Source organism: Dama dama, chromosome 20 (assembly GCF_033118175.1).
Source record: "Dama dama isolate Ldn47 chromosome 20, ASM3311817v1, whole genome shotgun sequence".
In the NCBI taxonomy this organism is placed as follows: Eukaryota; Metazoa; Chordata; class Mammalia; order Artiodactyla; family Cervidae; genus Dama; species Dama dama.
Window position 1 is genome coordinate 113543209 of NC_083700.1, and position 18964 is coordinate 113562172.

The window sequence follows — 18964 nt, forward strand, 5'->3', positions numbered from 1 at the left end:
GTCAGCTATTGCCGAGTAAGAACTTATCACAGATGTGCTGGCTTAAAGCAGCACATGTTGATAAGCCCACAGGGGCCAGGTGTCTGGCACGGCTTCCCCAGGTCCTCAGCACAGGTGTGCTGGGCTGCAACCACAGGGTCAGCAGGGCCAGAGCCTCATCCGAGCTCAGAACCCTGCCCCCAGGTCCTGCAGGGTGTTGGCAGAGCTACGTGGCAGGTCAGGCCCCAGAGCAGCTTGTGGACGCTGACTCCTGGGACATGGGCTCCTGTGTGTCCTCCCACGTGAGCTCACCCCCTCCCTGCCCCAGCATGGCTGTGTGTGGTGCTCTCCAGGCCAACTTGGAGCTCAGAGGGTACTTCCTGGTGAGGACTTGGGGGATCTTCCACCACCAGAGCCCAGGAATAAGCCTCTGAAGCCACACCATCGGTGACCCGTGCCCACGAGTCTGGGAATCACTAGTCTGGCAGGACAACCAGACCCCAGAGACTAAGGTGGAAAGACTTCCCAAAGTCATGTTCACGTGTGGAAACTTCCTGGGACCCACGTCTGCCACAGTAGGCACCACCTGGCTGCCCACGCTTGGGGCTCCCTGTGAGTGCCAGCCGGGGCAGGGGCTTCTGTCCCCGAAGTTTCTCGTGGGGGACAAGGACTCTGCTCAATTCTTACCTTAGTTGAGGGATCTTCAGCCCCATATCCTCAATGGAGTAGAATCGCGTCCCTATTCTCTTTGATCTGTCGTTTTTCTTCATTGGATAAGACGCCCACTTGCCTTCAGGTTTTCACTCCACATAACTCAACCCCATTCTTACTCCAAAGGGCCAAACATCCTCAGGAGTGAGCAGCTGCCCTCCCAGTATCTGGCCGACGTGGACACCTCGGATGAAGAAAGCATCTGGGCTCAGAGAGTGGCCTCTCACCATCCCAGACAGACTGGCTGGACCACATCTGAGAACCAGGTAAAGGGGGGCGGAAAGAATGCATTCTGGTTGCTTCTTTGGGTCTGAAGTCTTTTTACCTTAACGTCAGTTCACCTCTGAGAACTTAAAGCTTTCAGAACTTTTAAACTACAAGATTGGCAAGCCTACATAACAGAAATGCGGTGTCTTCAAAATATGTTTTTTATTGACATGAAATTCACATAACATACAATTAATCATTTTAAAGTGAACAGTTCAGGGCTTCCCTGGTGGCTCGGTGGTGAAGAATCCGCCTGCCAGTGCAGGAGACACGGGTTCAATCCCTGGTCTGGGAGAATTCCGCATGCTACGGAGCAGCTAAGCCCATGGACCACAACTGCTGAGCCTGTGATCTGGAGCCTGGGAACTGCAGCTAGAGAAAGGCCTGTGCAGCAAGGAAGACCCAGAACAGCCAAATAAATAAAAAAAATTTAAAAATAAAGTAAACAACTAATTTAGCAGAATAGACATTTAGCAAACATTTTAGCTGAATGTTTAGCTACATAGACATTTAGCAAAATAAACACTCTGCATTTAGCAGATTCACACGGTGGTACAAACATCACCTCTGTCAGTTCCAAACCATCTTTGTCACCACCAAGGACAGGTTGTATCCTCCCACCCCGCATACACCGGCCTGCTTTCTGTCTCTGTGGATTTGCTTCTTCTGGACACTTCATGTAAATGCGATCGTACAATGTGTGACCTTTTGTTCCTGGCTTCTTTCAGTGAGAGCAGTGTTCTTGAGGTTGATCGTGTTATAGCAGGTATCAGTACTTGGTCCCCTTTAATGAAAATATCTATTTTATACTCTATCAAGTATTGTGTCTTTAGGGAATTCCCTGGATGTCCAGGGATTGGGACTCTGACCTTCCACTGCAGGGGACTCGGGTTCGATCACTGGTTGGGGACCTTAAGATCCCACGTGCCATGTGGCCAAAAAAAAAAGAAAAAAACACATATATATATTTTACAAAAGGAAGAAACAACCTGTTATTCTAAAGCCTTTCAGTTCAAATCAGTCACTCAGTCATGTACACCTCTTTGAAACCCCATGGACTGCAGCATGCCAGGCTTCCCTGTCCAACAGGAATTGGCCTGGAGCTTGCTCAAACTCATGTCCATCAAGTTGGTGACACCATCCAAACATCTCATCCGCTGTCATCCCCTTCTCCTGCCTTCAATTTTTCCCAGCATCAGGGTCTTTTCCAATGAGTCAGCTCTTCCCATCAGGTGGCAAAAATATTGGAGTTTCAGCTTCAACATCAGTCCTTCCAATGAATATTCAGGACTGATTTCCTTTAGGATTGACTGGTTGGATCTCCTTTCTGTCCAAGGGACTCTCAAGAGTCTTCTCTGACACCACAGTTCAAAAGCATCAATTCTTCAACACTTCGGCTTTCTTTATAGTCCAACTCTCACATTCATACATGACTACTGGAAAAACCATAGCTTTGACGAGATGGACCTTTGTTGGCAAAGTAATGTCCCTGCTTTTTAATATGCTATCTAGGTTGGTCATAGCTTTTCTTTCAAGGAGCAAGCATCTTTTAATTTCATGACTGTAGTCACCATCTGCAGTGATTTTGGAGCCCCCAAATGCAAAGTCTCTCACTGTTTTCATTATTTCCCCATCTATTTGCCATGAAGTGATGGGACTGGATGCCATGATCTTAGTTTTCTGAATGTTGAGCTTTAAGCCAACTTTTTCACTCTCCTCTTTCACTTTCATCAAGAGGCCCTTTAGTTCTTCTTTGCTTTCTGCCATGAAGATGGTGTCATCTGCATAACTTCACTGCATAACTGCATTGCCGGATATTTCTCCCAACAATCTTGATTCCAGCTTGTGCTTCATCCAGTCTGGCGTCACAGGCTACCAACTGCTCCCCAAGGGCCTTGGGAATGAGAAGTAAGGCTGCCCAGTGGGTCGGGCCTTTGCTGGGCCCTCTGCCCCCATCGGTGTCCACTTCCTGCCCCAGCACTGGCAGCAGGAGATCTGCCCGGGGCTCACCTTCTCCAGCAGGGAGGGTGGGGCGCCGGCCTGTCCTCTGTCCACGCTGGCTTGGAATGGGCAAGGAGCCCTTCCAGCCTCAGGCCCTTCATGACTGCACTCTGGAAGGTGACCTGTGGAGCTCCAGACTTGGAGGAGGAGCCTTTCTTTGCCTGGTCCTTTGGTGAATCGGTGTCAGGTTTGTGTTCAAAAACTTGATTGGACTAAAGCATCAGTGGGGCAGAAGCGTGGCATGCTTCAGCTCTGCGTGTCTCCCTCTCCAGAGTCCATGCCCTCAGCCCAGCTTGCCCTCGTTCCTATAACACCGCCTGGAGGTGTTGCCCGACCCGGGGCCGGGCATTCCTCCTGCTCCCACCTCCATCCCTGAGAGGTGTCGCTGACCCTTTGCCCTGAGCGCAGCAGGGCGTGAGAGGCCCTGAGGAGGCCTGCAGGAAGAGCTGTCTCCCTGCCAGGCGACCCGGGGGCTCTCACTGCCGTTAGGGAACAGCTGGGGAGATGCTGACACAAAGTGTGCTTTGATTCAGACCAGGGGGTCACTGGCTTGGCCCCTGGGGGTGGGTATGGTGGTGGAGGGAAAGGCCACTCCAGGACAGAGACCTCCCCAGGGCAGAGACCTCCCCGGGACAGAGACCTCTCCAGGCAGAGACCTCCCCAGGACAAAGATCTCCTCCAGACAGAGACCTCCCCAGGACAGAGACCTCCCCAGGACAGAGATCTCCCCCAGACAGAGACGTCCCCAGGACAGAGACCTCCCCAGGACAGAGACCTCCCCCAGACAGAGACGTCCCCAGGCAAAGACCTCCCTGGGTTGCAGAACACAGCTGGCAGAGCAGTTCCCAGTTCCCAGGACAATGGGATGAAGACTAGAATTAAGTTGTCTATTTTCAGCAAGTTTTTAATTTAGCAACTTCAGTGACTTTCAGGAAAATACAGATCCCGGTATTAGCCCAACTGACACCAGTCCTCCTTCTCACCTCCTTGAATTTCATGCTTGTACCTTGTCTCCAGAATTCTTCTCCATTTCTTTCTCTTGACTTTCTTTACTCCAACTAACATTTCACCTGCAGGGTGTCCTCCACATCTTTATGAACAGGGAGTTGGGCAGGATGAAGAGCAACCTCCCAAGGCAGCAGCATCCCCGAGTGTCAGTGAAGACCCAGGGCTGACCCTTCCAGGGTCTTCATGGAGGAGCTGCTGCAGGCCCCTGGAGGAAGGTCTCTGCCTCTGTCCACCTCTCAGAGCAGCTCTTCTAAATCGGCTCTCAGAGACGTGCCCGTGGGAGGGCAAGAGTTCTTGAGAATAATCTGAATAATCTGAATGGTCTTCCATTGTCTGTCTCTGAGTCTGTACTCATGGTCAGGACTTTCTGGGTGAGGGATATTCAGCAAAGACTTTGTATAAACAACCACTCGTGCCTAGAGGAGGCCTAAGATGGCATAGCATGTGGTACCAAGGATGCATGTTCCAAGGCGCTGAGATGGCATGCCATGGCACACACCCTTCCCCGAGTGGTGGGTGGTGAGCACTGGGGACCTGAGAGCTTGGGCTCCAGACACTGACTCAGTTTCCCCACAAAGGGCCTCACCAGAATCAAGTGAGAGTAGTTTCTTTTCCTCCATGGCCTGTGTCTGTCTGGACTGTATTTGTAAGTTGTTCATTTACATTTTGCTGCAAAAGAGCTGAAAACACTAGGAGTTTATTCTGAGTTGCTACCTGTGTGTCCCAGGAACGTGTGATTTACCTCAACACAGAGCTCATGCAGGGCAGAGCAACTCCCGCTCTTGCAGAAGGGAAGGCCAGGAGCTCACTGGGTTCCTGAGCACCTGAGAGGCAGGTGTGCCCTGGGCTGTGGGGGAGTGGTGTCTCACGGGGCCAGTGGCTCTCCATCCCAGGTGGAAAAGCAGGATGGTGCTCTGTGCATCGTGTCTGTGCCGTCCAGGAGGCAGACGGCCGAGTCCTCGCCCAGAGAGCAGCGTGGAACCCGAAGCTCGCCTCCGGGACCTAGGACTGTGGCCTCCCCGTGGCTCCACGCCGCCCCCCAGCCCCTCTCTATCAGGACGAGAACTTCCTGAACGCTCATCAGGGGTGCGCTTCCTTCTGTTTCACTCTGGAGGTGACATTTCACCGTGCCTGTGTTGGGCTCTGGTTGGTCCAGCTCTTACGCTCTGGCCACATGTTCCATGCCGGCCATGCTCCCTGGGGAGCATGCTCCCTGTCCTCGGAGCCTCCCTCCCCACCCTGCCAGATGACACAGAGTGTGACCAGAGCTGGTTCCAGTTGCCAGCAGCCACTTGTGACTGCAGGGCTCCCCCTGCCTGAAACCTTCATGGTTAAGTTTCTCAGCTCATGTTCCTCTCTGGGCAGACTTGCCCACTCAGGGCCCTCGCTGCTGTGAAGATCAAACTAATTACCTACAAAACAACGCGGAACAGTCTTCCCAGCCCGCCGGTGCCATTTGCCTCTTAAGACAAGGCAGCCCACGGATGAGATAATGGCAGGAAAGATACATCTGCTGGGCTCAGAGGAAAATGGAAGAATTGATTTCCTCTGCCCCGGCCTGGGAGCTAATAGACTGTGACTCAAGATTCAAGAGCTGGTGACTCAGGGACGAGGAAGCCGTACGTTGAGTCACTTTAGGTCATTACCTGGGCGCCTCCTGGCCCACGGTGACCCGGGGCACTGGCCATTTCGTTCCATCAGCCTGGTGCGATCAATGCCCACCTTCCTGTGTGGCTCACGATCAGCAGTGATGGGTCCACTGCCCATGGCAGTGACGCCGAACATGTCACCTCTCCTGCTGTAGTCGTGTCTCCCGCGCCCCGCTGCCCGCTCCTGCTGCAGCTTGATGTCTCAGAGCCCTGTGGTCAGAACACGGGCCTCCCAGTTACCTTCCCAGCCCACGTCCCCGATGGCGCGCTTAGCTCTCCTTCCATCGCCTGGTGTCTGGAGCTCCCAGGGTGGTGGGTGTCAGTGTCCTGATGGCGGGTGCAGCTCCGTCTTCCAACCACTGAGTCCCACCTTCTGCTCCAGGTCTGTGAGCGGACATGCAGGTGTCAGCTGTGGACATCCTGCTGATATAGTCATGCTTCTGGCGGCCAGGTCACCCCCGGGGGCCAGGCAGGGGCCAGGCAGGTCCCGGCCAAGTGAGGAGAAAGAGCTGAAGCCCCTTTGTTAAGGGAGGTTGAGGCACCCACCCAGGTCTCTCTTGAGATTTCCTGGGTTGTGAGCTCGTGTGTGGTGCTCAGAGAGCCAGGGGTTGGGGGGATCCCCTGCCCCATCCAGGCCCCCTGCCATCAGCTGTCCCTAGAGCCTGTGCCTCAGTGCACCCAGCAGATGGTGCAGGAGACTCAGAGGCATGCAGGGGTGCAGCCTTAGTTCATTTCAGTCGCTCAGTCCTGTCAAACTCTCTGTGACCCCATGGACTGCAGCACGCCAAGCCTCCCTGTCCATCTCCAACTCCCAGAGCTTACTCAAACTCATGTCCATGGAGTCGGTGATGCCATCCAGCCATCTCATCCTCTGTCATCCCCTTCTCCTCCTGCCTTCAGTCTTCCCCTGCATCAGGGTCTTTTCTAATGAGTCAGCTCTTCGCATCAGGTGGCTAAAGTATTAGAGCTTCAGCTTCAGCATCAGTCTTTCCAATGAATATTCCAGGTTGACTTCCTTTGGGATGGACTGGTTTTGATCTCTTTGTTGTTCAAGGGACTGTCAAGAATCTTCTCCAGCACCACAGTTTGAAAGCATCAACTCTTCAGGGCTCAGCCTTCTTTATGGTCCAACTCTCACATCCATACGTGTTGGTTCCCTTCTTTTCCAGCCCCGTTTATGCTCTAACCACAACTGCCGTTATAACAGAGACATTAGCAATTATGACCAAATAATCCCACCCTGAAAATTAGTTTTGAGAAGCACATACACAGATAAGAGCCTGGAGCAGAGATTGGCAGATACAAGCACTATTTCCCTCTGTGTTTCTTAGCAGCTGAGGCAGAGAAGTAGACATTCTGGGTTGTATGAATCTCATCCAAGCCAGGTGACAAACTTCCCTGGCTCTAGATTCAAGAAGGGACACGTGGTGAGGGTGCTGCTGACTGTCTCATAGAAAACATGCCTGCAATGTTCACACAAGAGTCACAAATATGCTGTGGACACGTCTCAGCTCCAGGCGGGCATCTGCGACTCTGACTCCCCTTGCAAAGCTGACAGGAGGGGTGGGCACAGAGCCTGGCAGGCAGAGACATGATGTGGGTGGTAGACATGAATACCACTGTCCTTATGCAAGTTCAGGCCCCACCCCTGAGCCCTTGGGTGATGCTGAGGCCACACGGCCATCATGGGCCTCAGTCTAAACATGAAGGGGATAGAGGAAAACCCAGAGAACAGATGTGTCAACTTGCTGAGCCTCAGCTGACCAGTTGCAAACAATTCAGGCTGAAGTCTTGGTTTGGCACCTTAGCAGTGATGCTAAGCCCTAGGAAATGGCTTGGGGGCCCAGTTTGGGGACAGAGAGATATTCAAAATGGTGCCTCTCCAATGACCTGGATGCTGTTAGGACCTCCAGGACACCCCACCCTGCCTGGTTCTGGAGTGGGGTGGGCAGCACCTTGGCCACACTCATGTGGGGCATGGACAAGACCACAGCTCCAGCTGAGTCCCAGGGGGCCGGGGGATGCGGCGCCTCCTGGAGCCCTACCTCTGAGTGTGGTGATTCCAGTGACCCACTGAGTGAGGCCCACCCACTTGTCCATTTCAGCATCCAGGTGGCGACGAGCCCACCGATGCTGACGCGGAAGAGGCGGCCCTCAAGAGAAAGCTGGAGGAGCTGACCAGCCACGTCAGTGACCAAGGGACCTCATCCGCGGAGGAAGAGGGCATGGACGCAGGGGCTGGGATGGGCAGAAGCAAGCCTGCCGAGGACCACCCCGGGGCCACACGGGAGGTGAGGTCCCTCGAGCAGTCTCAGCAGGAGACAGGGGGAAGCAGGGCCAGAGATCAGCGGTTTGTGACTAAGCCATCAGCCCAGCCACAACCCCTGGTGGGCCCTGAGGGCCCCGGGTGCCCAGCTGCCCCTGCAGTGCAGAGAGAAGCAGCGTCAGGACGGGACGTGCGTCAGTGAGAGCCGCGCAGCCTCTCCGGCTCGTGGTCACGCTTGGGGCTTCCCTGCCCTAGGTGTGCATGGCTGCAGGCCAAACCCCCAGCCGGGAAAAGGACCCGCTGAGTCCTGGGGACCCCGAGCAGCCCATCAGGACCACGGAGGCGGAGCTGGCGGAGCTGGAGGGCCGAGTGGCTGCCACGGCCTGTGAGGTGCGGCGGACAGAGAGCCAGGTAGGCGGGTGGCCACGCGATGCCCGCCCCGCTTGGGAGACGAGACTTGTTTGCTTCACGAGAAGGAATAAGTGAACCCGGAGTCCCCAGGCTGGCCTGCCGCCCGGAACGTGTGTGGCCTGGAGCACGCCGCTCTCCTCGGGGACAGAAGGGCACCCCAGACAGATGGTGGGGGCCCGGAAAGCCTGGGAAGGGCCCTGAGAGCTCGCATAGCGCAGCCCACGCTGTCGGCTCCAGAGCAAGACTTGGGGGTTTCTGTGGGAACCACTCTCCTCACCCCTGGGAGTGGGTGACCCTTCCGGTGACCATGGAAGATGGGTGAAAATGAGGTCCCCCAGGAAGTGCCCCTGGTCGGGACACCCATCTTAGGGGAAGTGTCATATTAGTAAACTCGATGAAGCCAGAGCAGCTGCTCTTTCTGGTCTGCGACATTGAGAAGGGACTTCCAAGTGACGTCTATCTGTCCTTCCTCCAGGTTTCGAATATCGAGTCCAGGATTGCAGCCTTGCGGGCAGCGGGGCTCACCGTGCAGCCCTCGGGAAAGCCCCAGAGGAAGTCTAACCTCCCGGTGAGTGGAGGGACTTCGGGGCCCTAGGAGGTCGTGCCCGGAGCCCTGGGAAGGGGGCACGGGGTGGCCTGGGGCAGCGAGAGCCCCCACCAGCTGCCTCCCTCTTCCCTCCCCTGATGTCAGTGACCTGGGTGGGATTCTTTTTCATCTGTTACTGCCGATTCTAACATAAAGAGCGCTTTATGGGGAGGAGGGGGCCTGGACAGGGTTAATAGAGCTCCGCTTCACAGCGGGTGCGATCAAGGGGCAGGATGGAGATCTGCCCACAACAAACACCTGAGAGTGGCATCCTTCCCAATTCAAGTCGGGGATCCCCGGACAGACCACACTGAGGAAATCTGGCAGAAGAAAGGCAGGTGCTCCCAGGAGAGCCCCAGGGGCAACTGCCAGGATGTCCCAGTTGAACCTGAGCTTAAGATGTGCGACAAGTCATTTCCTGGTATAAGCACATCCTGTGCACTCTTTGGGGCGTGCATACAGTACTGTTCACTTGTGGTTGATCTGCAATTCAAAGCCAGCTGGGCATTCTGTATTTTAATCTGCTGAACCCAGAGCCCTGGAGTGGCGTGTTTGGAGGACTGACAGGTCATCCCAGCCTTTCAGGCTGACTAATAGAAAGAACATCCATCCTTAGTCCTGCTCACCTGCCCTGCGGCTGGAAGTCAGACAGGCTGTCATGACGCACAGACGCCTTCCTTGTTCTCCAGATCTTTCTCCCCCGGCTTATCAGGAAATCTAGCCAGAGTCTGATGGATCCAAATGCAGACCCTTTGAATGAGGCTGAGGTATGTGTTCACTGCACCCAGGCTCGAGGGGGTGGGAGAGGGTAAACAACTGGCCTGACTTTTCTAGCAGCGGGACAAGCCAGTGGGTGGTGGAGCTGAAATATGCAGACTTTAAGAAGCCTGGCGAGTCTCACAGGCTGGCTTCCCGCAGAGGCAAGGCTTGATGTAGGGTGTCTGTAGGAGGGGAAAAAAAGCCAGGAAAACCCAGCAGGGGAGTGGGAGGGTGGGACAGAGGGCAGGGCTGGGGTAGGGGCTGGTGGGGAGGCGGGCAGAACCCCCGGCAGGGTAACCGGCTCAGGGTAACACGGAGCCCCGGAGACACCACAGGTCACAGGGGAGTCGTCCTGTGCCTGGACCACGTGCTGGAAGTGTATCCCCCGCGTGCTCACCAGTCACAGGGGACGCATATTCGCAGGCACAGGGTCTGGGACGGCCCTGCTCTGGGAGCCGCGCGTCCAGGCTGTGGGAGGGAAGCACTGAGCCTCCGTGCAGGAAGCAGCAAGAGGGTAGACGCTGGTGGGGTGAGGACACCCCTCAGCCTGCCCATCAGGGAGACACGGGGTGGGGGTGGGAGGGAGGGGGCAGACTCCAGTCCCAGGGCTCCACGGAGAGCGGCATCTGCCCCACATCCTGCCAGCTCCCGGAGATCTCGAGTAACCATCTAGTCGCTTCTGCTTCTCATGACAGCGGCACTGGGTCGCTCTTCCCAGTAAAGACGGTATTTTTACCATCCCTTCCATCTGAGGTTTACAGTACCTGGTGAGCCGGGGCAGACACCACCCCTATTGCAGTGATGGGAGGAGACCACACAGACCACCAAGTTAGAGGGTCTCAGGCAGGCCCCTTGGCCCCGACCCCACCCTCTTCCCAGGGCCGTGACCTCCCTGACATGTCGCGGGATGCCCGGCCCTGGAGGCATCCACGGCCAGCCTCCCGGTACAGCCACAGAGCAGCCGGGCTGAAACCCCAGGGGGCCAGGGTTGGCAGGACTTCCAGGGAGGTCAGGCTGTTTGCCTCTCGCTTCCCCCTGAGGAGGCAAAACAGAAAGAATTATCCCAGAGTAGAGAGCCAAGCAACAGGAGAGGGCGAGGGAAGGGAAGGTGCGGGCCAGCAGCCATGGGTGCTGGGCGTTGTCGTTGTTCAGTCGCTGAGTCTTGTCCGACTCTTTGCGACCCCATGGACTGCAGCACAGCAGGCTTCTCTGTCCTTCACTGTCTCCCGGAGCTTGCTCACACTCATGTCCATTGAGTCAGTGATGCCATCCAACCATCTCATCCTCTGTTATTCATCCCCTTTTCCTCCTGCCTTCAATCTTTCCCAGCATCAGGGTCTTTTCCAATGAGTCAGTTCTTCGCATCAGGTGGCCAAAGTATTGGACTTTCAGCTTCAGCATCAGTCCTTCCAATGAATATTCAGGGCTAATTTCCTTTAGGATTGACTGGTGTCATCTCCTTGCAGTCCAAGGGACTCTCAAGAGTCTTCTCCAACATCACAGACTCTTGAGAGTCCCTTCCCAAAACTGGCAGTTCTCCAAAAGGCAAGCATCTCTTTTATATTCTCTATATTTGGTAATTTATTGATAACATGCATTTTAGTACTGTTTAAAGTTCTAATATTGCCAAAGAACGGAAGACAGTTACCTTCATTTATCAGAATTTGCTTGAATGATGAGAAATTTGCATTTACCCCTTGGTGCCCCTAAAAATTACAGCTACATAGTGACACCCAGAGACGTGTCATTCTTCTAGGTGGAGGCTGTGCCCTGTCTCGTGAAGGGGAAGCTCAGCAATTACCCCAAAAGCCAAGGTAAGAGTCACTTGCTCCCCTCGTTACCCAGGCCTAAGAGAGCGTGAAAATGACCAATCAGGGCTCGGGATTTCTACATGAGCCATGGGACACAACGTCTCATGCCCTGACACCCACAGGACACCCCAGTGTCCCCTGGCCACCCCCAGCGACTGTTGCAGTGAGTTGATGCTTGGATCCCTGGAATTTTCTGCTTTAAGCACATAAAGGTGGAGCGGTGGGGGTCTGTGTCTTGTGATTTAATTTGTACATACACAGTATGGCACTAGTGGTAAAAAATCAGCCTGCCAGTCAGGAGACACAAGAGACACAGGTTCGATCCCTGGGTTGGGAAGATCCCCTGGAGAAGGAAATGGCAACCCACTCCAGTACTCTTGCCTGGAAAACCCCGTGGACAGAGGAGCCTGGCGGCTACAGTCCATGGGGTCGCAAAGAGTCAGACACTGCTGAGCACGCACACGCATGCACGGTGCACAGCTCCAGACCTTCTCACACAGAGTGTGGGACACACAACATTCGTCCTGGATGGTGCGTTTGTTTTCATGCTCCTTTTAAAATTTCTTAGGAGGCAAACACACTTGTTTGAGCTAAGTGTGTGATTAATAAACAAGCCCCCTTCTGTTTTCCCCAAAGACAAAGATGATGACTCCTTCAGTCGGAAGTCCGTGTACCGCGGATCCCTGACCCAGAGAAACCCAAACGGCAGGAAGAGAGCCGCCAACCACAGCTTTGCGGTAAGTTTTCTCGGTTCACTGGGGCGACTTCTGTGACCTGTTAGGCTGATACATGAAGTCTTCAAAGTAAAGAATTGGGATAAACTCACAAGAAAAGTAAGATCAACGGAAGATCTAAAGGAAAATGGAAAACATCTCTAAAGGTACCCGAGTGTCAGGCTGATGGGGGGCGGATCGCCTCACCCTGGGGGTCTGGGCTTGGGATCGGGGACAGCCCAGGAGGCAGTGGGGACCCCTGCCCAGCCCCGCACGCCTTCCCTGTGCGGTAAAGGTCATGTAGCTGAGTCACCTGTGCAGATGCCAGGGTCGGCGCTGTCCCCCAGCTTCCCTGGGAGGGACCTCGGTGCAGAGGGAGCCTGGGGTCCCTCCCCAAAGCCCAGGGACCAGGGTCACGCCCACAGCCCAGGGGTAGGCAGGAGTCCTCAGTGGCCACCATCAGGGTCCCAACACCTTGGATCACCACCGCTGTCCACACCCACACCCCACCTGCTGGCTGCAACCACCCAGCAACAATTCTGACTCCATCCTGGTTACGCGAGTCTGAGCCGATGCCTTGGCTGTCCAAGAAGACAAAGTGACCGCTCTGTTATTTCCACGGACTCCATCTTTAAACAGATTTCAAGGGATTTCACAACACTCACTGCTGATGCCTGTGGCTGGGAGACGGGCAGGCAGGTGGGGCCCACATGTCCGACACAGCCAGCATCAGCCCACCCCAGATGAGGCTCCCCGCCCGGCCCCATGTGGGCCGGGCAAAGGCCGCCTGGGCCGTGGCCAGAGCAGGGCCATTCTCTGCAGGAGACTGATAATGAAATCGCCAGTGGGGGCTTGAAAATCTAAGTGCTTCCAAATGAGAACACACCTTCCTATGTTTCAGCGCTTTCAGCTGTCAGATACTTTCCATCTTCACAGCCCATTTGATGAGGGCCAGTGTCATGGACCCAAATTCATAGGTGGGGAGACTGAGGCAGAGAGAGGTTGAGTGAAAAACCAGCGGGGTTTGACCGATGCCCTCTGACCAGCAGGTCCATGGGTTTGTGTGTGCAGCTGTGTGCGTGCATGTGTGTGTCCGTGTGCATGCCTGTGTGTTTCTATGTGCACACACTCACGTGTCTAGGTGCGTCTTTACTCGTGTGCACGCCTGTGTGTTTCTGTGTCCCTCTGTCCTCACCTGTGAGTTTCTCTGCCTGTGTGTGCCTATGTGTACGGCTGTGTATCTCACACCCACTTGTGCATATGGTGTGTCCATGTGCGTGTTTGTGCTCCACAGAAACCCGTGATGACCCACCAGCCCTAAGAGGAGAGGTTCGCCAGGACGGGACACCCACCCTCTTCCCCTCCACCTCGGTCACCGCGTCCCGCCTCCTGTCCCGCGCTTTCTGCTGCACACAGCCCAGTGGAGGAAGAAGAAGAGACCCTAGCCTGTGTTGGAAACCCACCCGTGAGCTGTTAGCAGTTCTCAGACTGTCAGCTCTTCGCCCAAGTTCATGGACAACCTCCAAGGCCACCTGGTCCGTGGCTGCTCTGATTTGTAAGAGGCATCTAGGCTGTACGTCTTTCCCTTAGGATGCTGTGGTTTAAGCTTTCTGAAGAGCACAAAGAAGATCTTTCTCAGTGTGACCCTTTACCCCCTCCCTGCTGGCTTCCTAATGCTGCTCTCATGACTGGCATGGACAGGAGAGGACGCGGTGACCGCCCCAGCCATCTGTGTACTCCTGAGTGTGTCTGCCGGGTCATGGACGGATGTGTGAGCACTCCTGGACATCGGGACAAGTGACTGGACTCTTGTCTCTCTGAATAAGAAGGAGGGATAGGCTGTCAGATCTCCTTACACACACATCCCATCTTCGAGTTCACCCGTGCTTCACAGGCTGGGAGAGAGGACCCCGTGGTCCAGGACAGAGAGTGCGGGGGGAGCAGGTGGGCGTCCGCTCACAGCCCGGGTGTTGGGGCGCACTGCCTGCTGGGAGGCCCCGGTGGCACGCTGGACGGGCGGGCAGAAGGCTGGGCTCCGGCCCGGCACTGCCGCTCACTGCAGTGGGATCCAGTGGGGCAAAGGACCAGCTGGTGACGCCCGCCAGCCACTTGCCATTCGTCCGTAGACGAGCTCCGAGTCCTCCCCCACCTCGGACAGTCTGGGAGTCAGGGTGCGGCCCAGCTTTAAGGGGAGCCCACTGGGACCCTCTGCAGCTGCCTTGGGCACAGTAACCGCATCTCCCTCTCCCTGGCGTGGCTGGGGGCTCACGGGGACCTGTTTATTTGAACGTCAGAGCAGCCCATTCTGCAGAGTGGAGCCCTGAGGGTGAAGCAGCCTCCCGCTGGGCCGGAAGCCACCTCGTGACCCTCTTAATGCCTTCCGAGGCGACTCCGGGTCTGCTCTCACTTCCCTCTCGCGGCGGCTCGGTGCTTGTATTCAGTGGTAACTGAAAGGAGATGGTGAACCTGTGATGCCCAAGAGCCTTGCCTACTAAGATGTTCTTCCGACCTGACTGTCTCCCCACGGCTTACAGATTCTGCACCACGAGCTCCGATCCCATCCCCACTGACCCCGCAGTGTCTCAGTCCCCGCAGGGGCCATGTTGCCCACAAGCTGGCCCACAGCCGCTCCAGGGCGATTTTCAGAATCGGTGTCTACATTGATCCAGATGACCTGGGCTTTGGCAGTGTGCTGGGGTTTGTGGAAAAGATGGAGCTGATCCTCCTTCTCCAAATGAAAGCTGCTTCACGTAGGCAGCTCCTAAATTCAGTGCCGGAAATGGTTCAAGATGCCTGTATGTGGAAGAGGATGGGTTCTTTGTGATGTGCAGTCCTCCTTAATTCACAAAGAAAATGGGGGGTCGACGTGAGCTCCTAGCCTTCGAGGGGGAGGCAGTTCTGGCTGGCCTGGAGCCCTGCCCTGGAGGTGAGGGTAACAGGCCCACCAAGGACCAGAGTGGCCACTTCGCTCCATGGCTAACTTGAGTGCAGAGAGCTTCCAACCTGGAAACACACTGGTGCCTCTTTCCAAAGGATTAGGTCCACAGCTGTACTCACTCATTCATTCGTTCACCTGATGGTGTGCACGGCCCAGGGATCTGTGTTCATCCGTGGCCGTGGCCAGGCCATCAGGGATGTGAGTTCTCCCGGTCCCATGCTGGCTCCTCGGCCCTTCCTGCCTCCTCTCCTTCCCTGTCAGGACCATGGTTTTAGGGGCCCATGGCTGGTCTGCCGCCCAGACGCCCCGAGGTCCCCTGCACAGACCAGCCACCCCTTCCTCAGGCACTCAACATCAGCCCATCCTGCTGACCCCAGATCTCACCCCCACACCCTGCTGCGCCCACTCAGGTCACCTCCATCCTCCCCAGGAGCTCTGGGCAAGGCTCTGCCCTCTCTTCAACCTCACGTTCTATCGGGAAAGCTGGCCTCTGCCTTCTGCGTACACCTCCACCCTCTGCCCTCCCGCTTCGTCAGCAGCCGTGTCACTGATTCGGGATTTTTCTTTCAGGTTTATTTTTGATGTGGACCACTTTTAAAGTCTTTATTGGATTTGTTACACTATTGCTTCTGTTTTATGTTTTGTTTTTTTGTGGCCGTGAGACATGTGGGATGTAAGTTCCCCAACCAGGGATCAAACCTGCTCCCCCTGCATTAGAAGGTGAAGCCTTAACCCCTGGGCCCCCAGGGACATCCCTGAGATATGTTTTTATGCCAAAGACGCGCGCTCTGCTGATTCCAGGATGGCAGCTCTGGTTTCACAGGCCTATCCTAGCCCTCTCCCTTCAGTGCCGTCCTGTGTTTTATTTTATACCAGGATGTGTTGCATGGACGCTGTGCTTTCATTTCCAGGGTTACCTGTGGTCCAGCGTGTGACTGTCCTCTCAAGAGCATCCTTGTGACTTGTGGACCCGGGTTTCCCGGGACCACTGGCTGCTGGCTGCCACACTTGGGGCAGCCCGGGGCCTCAGGAAGGTCACCAGAACCCCACTGCCGGCCCCCTGCACCTTGCCTTTCCAGCCCTGGGCAGCCTTGAGAGGAGGAAGCCCCCTGGCCTGGGCCCCACAGTCCTGTCAGTTTGAAGGGATGACGTCCAAGGCGGATCAGCCCTTCCCTTTTCTCCAGAGCCCCTCTGCTCCTGTTCTGTCCTGAGGCTGTCCACTGCAGCGGTCTGGGTCAGGTCAGCAGATCTGGCCACATCCCTATGTTTCTTGTGTCTGTGGTTTCTATGCTACAAAATCAGAGCTGAGTACGTATGGGAAATCTGTGCTGACCCCTGGTCCGGGCCCGTGGCATTGACCTGGGCAGCGGGGGCTGGCAAGCATCATCTCAGGCAGCGCCAAGTAGGGAGGAAGGACCAGACCATGCTTACCTCCTGCATCTTCACCCCAGCCTCCCCGCACCCCAGGTACTGCCACCATCACCCAAACCATCCATCTCAGGTGGCTGTCTGCCCCCCACCCCCCAAGGCTCTTCTCAAAGTCTGGCCTTGTTTGTTCTCTTGTTCTATAATTACTACAACTTTTATTTGGTGAAGGAGCCAGAATCGAGGAATAAGTGATGAGTTAGTCGCTCAGTTGTGTCTGACTCTTTGCGACCCCATGGGCTGTAGCCCGCCAGGCTCCTCTGTCCTTGGAATTCTCCAGGCAAGTACTGGAGTGGGTTGCCATTTCCTTCTCCAGGGGACCCTCCCAACCCATTGGCAGGCAGATTCTTTACCATCTGAGCCACCAGGAAAGCCCAAAGGAGCCAGAATGAGGGGAGGAGGAAGGAGCCAGCATCTCCCATTCACTCACCATCTCAGCATAAAACCGAATACATTGTGTCTTGGAAAACACACCACACGCAGCCTGACCTCGATGGGCCCCCAGCGGCTCAAACAGATTACTACAAACTGGGCAGCTTAGAATGGCAGAAGTGTATCCTCTGGCAGAGGCTGGAAGTCCAGAATCGAGGGGCGCGCAGGGCCATGCTCCCCGCAGAGACTCCGGGAGACTGTCCGCGGCCTCTGCCTGGCTATGTAGACTCCTGCTGTCCCCCACCGGTGGCCTCCTCCCTCTAGTCTTGGACTCCACCATGCAGGCCCTTTCCCTGTGTCTCCTGTCTGTCTGTCCCAAACCTCCGTCTGCCCGTCTCTTACAAAGATCCTCATCGTTAGATTTAAGGCCCATCTGGATTCTCCAGGACAGCCCCCTCATCTCAAGATCTTTACCCCGATCACACAAGCAAAGACCCTGTTCTGAAAAAGGTCATGTGTGGACTTCCCTGGTGGTCCAGTGGTTAAGACTCCATGCTTCCAATACAGGGAGCACAGGTTCGACCTCTGGTCGGTGAACTAAGATCCCAAGTGCCCCGTGAACACTCCCCCTCCAAAAACAAAGCATCTTGCAGGCATTCCCTGGGGCTCATGGGTCCCGGCAGGAGCAGCAGAGCATCTCACCTGCGTGTGCCCCACCAGCTGCCATGACACCTGCAGCTCCCCAAGGGCCCCTCAGTCACTCTGGGTCCTCTGATGACCGCCCCCAGAGACCACGGGGTGGGGGGCATCATTCCGCTCTCTCAGCAGGGCCGCGCGCTCTGCTCTGGGATGAGGCGGGAGAGGCTGGAGCGGTGCCACTGCCTGCTGGTGGACCCCCAAGTAAAGTAATCAATAGACGGTCTACAACAGGAATAGGAAAGGGCTCTATCTGAGCCAAACAGGGCTACAGCCCGAGACATGGCCTCTCAGATCGCTCAGAATCCGCTCCAGGGAAGCAGGCTTTCAGCAGTTTTGTCTCACCAGAACGAAAAAGCATTAAAGTCAGGGATACATCCCTTCAAGGTTTCAGGAAACAGAACAGATCAGCGCGTGCACAGTGAGTCAGCACGGCCTTGGCACCTGGGAGGGGAGTCTTATCACCAAAGGAGGACCAGCCCTGGGGTCCCAGGACGGGAGGCATCTCATCTTTATTTTGAACATGGGTATTCTTAGTTGGGCAGCTTCCCAGGTGATTCAGTGGTAAAGAACCCCCCCAACCCCTCAACAGTGCAGGAGGCACAGAGTCTCGGGTTCGATCCCTGGGCAGGGAATATCCCCTGGAGGAGGAAATGGCAATCCACCCTGGTATTCTTGTCTGGAGAATGCCATGCACAGAGGAGCCTGGCGGGCTACAGTCCATGGGGTCGAAACAGCTGGGCACGGCTGAGCGTGAACAACAGTGACATTCTTTACTTGTGGTCAATGAGCCTTTTCCTTTTTGAGTTTAAGCAGGTGCACAATGTACGTTTGATGGGCCACAAACAGGCTGTTCTAGTTGGTATCAAAGTCAAGGTAACTCCCATATAAGTGGGGCTTCCCTGATGGCTTAGTTGGTAAAGAATCCACCTGAAATGCAGGAAATCACAGTTCTGGGTTCCATCCCTGGGTCGGGAGGATCTCCTGGAGAAGGGAACGGCTACCCACTCCAGTATCCTGGCCTGGAGAATTCCACGGACTGTATAGTCCACGGGGTCGCAAAGAGTCGGACACGACTGAGCGACTTTCCCTTTCCCCTATAAGCCAGCATGACTTTCCCAGGCCTCAGTATGTGGACATTTCTTTCATCAGCACCAACCCTGCACCGTGGCGAAGATGCTTGGCTGACAGGAGAGGGTTCACTACCCCACACACTCACACACACATACACACTCACGCACACATACACACTCACACACACACACACAAGCACAAGCTCCCCCAATGGTCTGCCCAGGAAGCTGCCTCCAGCTGCCCTGGTCTCACAGGGTCTGCTCCCCCGAGGGCCTGGTGCCGGGCAGTCCTGCAAGGA

At 55.5% G+C, this 18964-nt stretch overlaps 1 protein-coding gene across 4 annotated transcripts in view; it reads left to right on the forward strand.

Annotated features, from left to right (window-relative positions):
• MLPH (melanophilin) overlaps positions 1-15722 on the forward strand; it is a 52678-nt gene extending 36956 nt beyond the window's left edge. For 3 of the 4 annotated variants that reach the window (XM_061122552.1, XM_061122553.1, XM_061122554.1), the window contains exons 9-16: positions 817-956; positions 7721-7906; positions 8137-8292; positions 8768-8860; positions 9568-9645; positions 11394-11451; positions 12085-12185; positions 13456-15722. In XM_061122552.1, coding sequence (XP_060978535.1) covers positions 817-956; positions 7721-7906; positions 8137-8292; positions 8768-8860; positions 9568-9645; positions 11394-11451; positions 12085-12185; positions 13456-13482 — 839 coding nt within the window. In that variant the 3' untranslated portion in view covers positions 13483-15722. The remainder of the gene's footprint in view (positions 1-816; positions 957-7720; positions 7907-8136; positions 8293-8767; positions 8861-9567; positions 9646-11393; positions 11452-12084; positions 12186-13455) is intronic. The other variant, XM_061122555.1, reaches the window with a different exon arrangement.
• Positions 15723-18964: the final 3242 nt, after the last annotated feature.